General features: G+C 41.2%; 1 protein-coding gene across 1 annotated transcript; it reads right to left on the reverse strand.

Moving 5' to 3' along the window:
• Window positions 1-1,521: 1,521 nt before the first annotated feature.
• On the reverse strand, window positions 1,522-5,355 carry LOC311115115 (YEATS domain-containing protein 4). Its single transcript, XM_084190322.1, has 7 exons — window positions 5,123-5,355; window positions 4,711-4,830; window positions 4,551-4,617; window positions 4,351-4,445; window positions 3,862-3,951; window positions 3,639-3,726; window positions 1,522-2,791 (listed from the first exon to the last, which is right to left on the reverse strand). The coding sequence occupies exons 1-7, from the start codon at window positions 5,171-5,173 to the stop codon at window positions 2,622-2,624; spliced, it is 681 nt and encodes a 226-aa protein (XP_084046448.1). The 5' UTR covers window positions 5,174-5,355; the 3' UTR covers window positions 1,522-2,621.
• Between the last annotated feature and the right edge of the window lie 256 nt (window positions 5,356-5,611).

Here is a 5,611-nt window from a genome sequence, read left to right on the forward strand (position 1 = left end):
GATTATTTTCAAAGTTTATTTCTTGCAAAAACGTATTCTGTCATCTTTGAAAGCCTTCTCTGTATAAGCAGTAACTAACTTCTAGTCAGAGCCAGGGATTTCCAGAATGGCACCAAATTGACAAAGGACAGACAGTCGGCTACATTACAAGTGGGCCATAGTGAGTGTATGCCAGTGTAAAGCTTGCGGATATTTCTAAAGCAAACGCTGGAATCTAAACAAGCATTCCTTCCAGAGCTCAGCTTCTATTTATTTAATGTCTGATCATTGTAGGATCAGAGGCCAGGGCAGCCTCTCTGCATGCATGGAATGATTTCTCTCCCTGTGTATGTGAGAGAGAATCATTGTATCGTTTCGTGTGTGTGCCTGTGGTCAGTAGAATATGTGCACATTTTAACAAGTCAGCCTAACAGTAAAATGACTAAATCTCCATAGAACCAATGATGGGAAAGATGGAGATTACAGGACTGGGGTCTGACAAGCCCCAGGGCAAGACGTGGCCTGTGTCGTCACAAATGGCATCCTATTCCCTATATAGTGCACTACTTTTGACCAGAGGCCATAGGGAATAGGGTACCATTTGGGACGTAAAATGGATGCTTCAAGCTGTCACAGATCAGTTACTATTATACCTGTCCTAACCACACACTGGGATCACATGGCTCTCCCTTTTCAATCTCTGAAATATACTGTAATTCAGTGTTATGTTATCCAGGCTCTGTCGTAGCCGGCCGCGACCGGGAGACCCATGGGGCGGTGCACAATTGGCTCAGCGTCGTCCAGGGTAGGGGAGGGAATGACCGGCAGGGATGTAGCTCAATTGGTAGAGCATGGCGTTTGCAACGCCAGGGTTGTGGGTTCGATTCCCATGGGGGGCCAGTATAAAAAAAAAAAAAGATGTATGTACTCACTAACTGTAAGTCGCTCTGGATAAGAGCGTCTGCTAAATGACTAAAATGTAAATGTACCGTTCAACAAGGCAGAGAGAGAAAGAGAGTGAGAGATGATGTGTGTGTGTGTGTGTGTGGGTGGGTTGAGGGCCACACAATCTGTTCAGTTGTAACCTCTAATTAGCTACAGTGGTATTCTGTGTTGTGAAGACAAGAGCCTGAAATGAAATGAGTTACCCATCCACTAAACTCACTGCAGCCTTCACCATGTATTAGATTTAGATTTGACCAGGGAATTAGTTTTAATAGAAAACCACAATGGCAATTGAAGTGAAATGTAGAATAAAGGAAAGCTGTTCAATATGTAATAATACAATACACTATTAATGCTGCTATGTTTTTACATTGTTGCCAACTCCCTCTCTTCCAATATAAAACAATTGTTGCCACCTCCCGCTTCCAATATAAACAATAAACAATTGCTCATCACCGCTCTCTAGTGGTGGTGGAAGGGTAATGCAGAGGCTGTATATCCATCAAACATTACAGCACTCCATCTCCTTACAATGGAAGCAACAGTTTAGCGCTCCATCAGAATATAACCATTTCTGTCAAGAACTGAACTCATATCAAAAGGGTTGACACATGTATTGGATACTGAGACAGTTGACGATGGCATGCCCAGGCTTTACAGATGTTAAGAGATCAATCTTTGACAAAAAATTATCTGCAAATAACCCTGAATAGCATCTGTAAGACATGTTTGAGCCATCAGTTCTACAATCGTGTTCTAATAATTTTGTACATAGGAGAAATCAAAGAAAAGCTGGTTTGAGTTTTACATAAAAATGCATAAAATGAATAAAAAAGAGAAGCACAAAACCTATTCACATTCGGACCAGTCTACCAAAAATGTGACATGTTGCAATGAGACCTATCTGTGAGTTGAGTTGAGAGTGGAGTGAAACTAACATTCATTATCTTCAGTTTTCTTGTTATGTACATTAATCATCTAAAACCATTTTGCTAGGCAGTGTTGTCTAGAATTCAAACTGAATACCGCTACATTTCACTATTGTTAGTGCAATGTTATGTCATCCATAGCAATGGTGTTGAGGTCCTCTATAAGGATGAGCTTGGTGCTAGTAATGCCAGGATAGTGGTGTCCATTCCCAGGACCACCCGTACGCCAAATGTATGCACGCGTGACTGTAAGTCGCTTTGGATGAAAGCATCTGCGAAATGGCAGATATTATATTATGAAATTAAACAATCGTAAAACGGAGTGATATTCAGTGTGGATTCCAGGCTAGGGCAAGAGTGAATATCTCAATTCCAAATCCATCCCTAGCCCCTCCTCCCTAGCCCCTCCTGTAGCCTATGAAGGGGTTGGATAGGTGGAAGCAAAAAGGAGGAAATTCCATCCAGCCTATCAGAAATCAGAAGACAAGGTGAAGCAAGTCACAAGTACCATATTGCATCCACCTATCCAAACCCTTCAGATCTACAGGAGTGCCTTTGGAGGTTGATTTGGAATTCAGGGTGTGTCTCAATTGTATACCCATGATTCATTGCGTCCTCTCTCCTCATCTCCTTCTCAAAACACATTGGAGGAGAAGATCCAAGGCGAGGAACCTCAGATCATCTGCTCCAATGAGTTTTGAGAAGGATGCAAGGAGAGAGGATATGAGGAATCAAGGAAATACTATTGAGATTCACCCAGTGTGTGTCTCAGTGGTCTTTGATCTGGTCCTCCTCCTCCAGCTTGCGTATCTCTCCCTTCAGGAAGTTGATGGTCTCTCTGCTGGCTTTCAGTCTGTCCTTCAGGTCTGTGATCTCCTGACTGGTCTTCTTCTTCGCTGCTTCCAGCTTCTCCCGCGTCCGCAGCTCCAGCTCCGCAACTACAGACACAGGAAGGAATGGTCAGTCACCAGTGGTACTGTCCACTCATAGCACTGCACAGTGGTGTTTCACTGAACAATGACGACAGAGAGATCGGGTCTCATTGGCTGCCTTTACACAGGCAGTCCAATTCTGATCTTATTGGCAAAGGATCTGGTCTGATCGGTCAAAATACCAATAATTGGGCAAAAGATCAGAATTGGGCTGCCTGTGTAAACACAGCCATCAACTTTTAATCTAAACCCCTACTGCAGGGTTCCCCAACTGGCGGTTTTATTTGGCCCCCCAAGTTTTCTGAGCAAAAAAAAAAGACTAACAATTATTTATGATTTTTTTGCATTTTCATTGTTGGACATAAAAGACTAAACTCCAGGAAATCAGCTCCAAGTGATTTTAATTTGGGAAATCAGCTCCAAGTGATTTTAATTTGGGAAATCAGCTCCAAGTGATTTTAATTTGGGAAATCAGCTCCAAGTGATTTTAATTTGGGAAATCTGTTGAGGTATTCCCACGCATAATAGAGATACGTGATCATATACAAATATAAGCAAGGTTTGAAATTATGTTTCAGTCAAATATTATATCTTTTTTGGGCTTCTTGAGGTCAATTTGCAGTCTACAAATTATTTGTAATTATGTTCCTGGCCCCCGACCAGCCTCTCAATAAAAAAAAATCGTCCCGCGGCTGAATCTAGTTGATGATGTCTATAATTTGCATTGAAACACATTTGCCTGATGAGGGTAAAAAAAAAGGCATTGCTAGATACAGTAGTTACAATATAAATCTACAGGTACTAAATGCACACGTGTGTTACTGAACAGTACAGGAAAACGTGTGTTACTCACACTCAGTCTCGTGCTTATAGGCCCCCAGGGTCAGTTGTCTAGAGGTACTAAGAAGCTGCTGCATCATGGCTGTGGGGTCCTGGAAGATCTGAGAGAGTAACAGGGAGGACAGAGAGTCGAGACTGGCCTCTCTGGTTTCTTTCCTCACCTTGCAACTTGTTTCACTTCGCTTCTCGTGTCCTCTTTGGTTCACTGTTTTTGAAAAATAAATACATTTGCTCACCATTTCATCATAGAATTCAGAGACCACCGTCTTCTTGGGCATGGCACTGGAGTCTGACTGGAAGAGCTTCAGCAGGTGGTAGAGAGTCACCTGTAGACAGACAGACAGACAGACAGACAGACAGACAGTATCATGTAACTGGGGGAAGAAGGTCACCTGTAGACAGACAGACAGACAGTATCATGTAACTGGGGGAAGAGTGTCACCTGTAGATAGACAGAGTATCATGTAACTGGGGGAAGAGTGTCATAAAAATAATGTAATTGTACAATGAACACGTAGTCTCACGTCCACTGTTATTAAACTATTGTTTTACTATTTTAACGTGTCTCCTAATTTAGAAAACTTATTGTGTTTTTATCTTTCACACCTTTCTATTATTTGATTGTGTTAAGCACTCTGAAATGTATCCTCTGTTATAAAAAAAAAAAAGGTGCTATATTAATAAAGTTTGATTTGAATGAAATGCCATAATAAAGCAACACTCACCGGCCGCTCATTGGGGTCGATGAAAAAGATCTTGATGATGATCTCAAACTCTCCCCAGCCCGTCTCTGTGATCTCGTACGGAGGCTTCGTCACGACTACAACAGATCAGAAAGAGAACACCATTAGGCCTCCATGAGGCCCTACATGCATGGCAAATTACATCACTGTTATTATGTGGATACATTACAAACTTGATTTACCTCTGAGTGGATTCACATAACTTTCATGTAGTTTGAACTGTATCTTCTTCACATATGCAGACATATCCTGGAATATAATTGGGTCAGGTCAATACTGTAGTTATCCAATGAGACCTTGAAGTCAACACCAACCATTTTCCAAGATTACAGTTGAGTTTACCTCGTTTCTGTATGGTTTCACATACACAGACCATTGGTGAGTGTGTCCATCCTCCTCTCTCTTCTTCCCAAAATACCGAGCAACGTTTCCGAATACGATGGGCTTCACGATCGTAACACCCTGTGGGTTACAGACAAATGCTGTTTTCTGCAACATAATGCAGATCAATGATGATGATAATATGGTGAACTGGCTACCATAGACGGTAAGAAGTGATGCGGTTTGTTGCCTGCCAAGCCAACCGCGTCTTCACGACAAGCACTTTACTGACACGCTTCCGTAGGCTTATTAAAAAGGAAGTAACATATAACTAGCTTACACAGTTAGTCAAATTGTCTCTTATAAACATACAACTTTTTATTGATCATATTATAGTTACCGGTATCAAATATTATTGACATCCGCCCCCTACCTTCACTCTACCCCCGGAATCTGGTCCAAATTCAGCCATCCTTTTAAACATAGTATAGAGAGTAGAAAGTGACGTTAAACTCGTATATGTCACTATAGGACTCTTGCAGTAGTGATTTGGAATCTGTCATTTAATAAGATTGCCATTAGATCTATGAAAACAACACGATTTTTCAATGTACACATTTCAAATTGCCAGCCAAACAAGCACCGGAAGTACGTTACATTGTTCGTGGTCCGATGTGAACAAGGGAAACATTCAGAGCGTAACACGATTAGGGTCCTCTTGTCTAATGTTCTGCTTTGTACCCTGTAGTAGTAGTAGTAGTAGTAGGTTTATTGGTTTCTTGCAGTCATATAGACTGAATTGTGTAAACCAATTTACAATCATCAAATAGTAAAATCATAAACTAGCAAAACATGTAATAAAATTTTAAACTATGCAATAGTATATACAAAACAATAATACTACAACGACAAGGTTTTGGGT

The sequence above is a fragment of the Coregonus lavaretus genome (assembly GCF_964263955.1).
Source record: "Coregonus lavaretus genome assembly, contig: HAP1_SCAFFOLD_3001, whole genome shotgun sequence".
Classification (NCBI taxonomy): Eukaryota; Metazoa; Chordata; class Actinopteri; order Salmoniformes; family Salmonidae; genus Coregonus; species Coregonus lavaretus.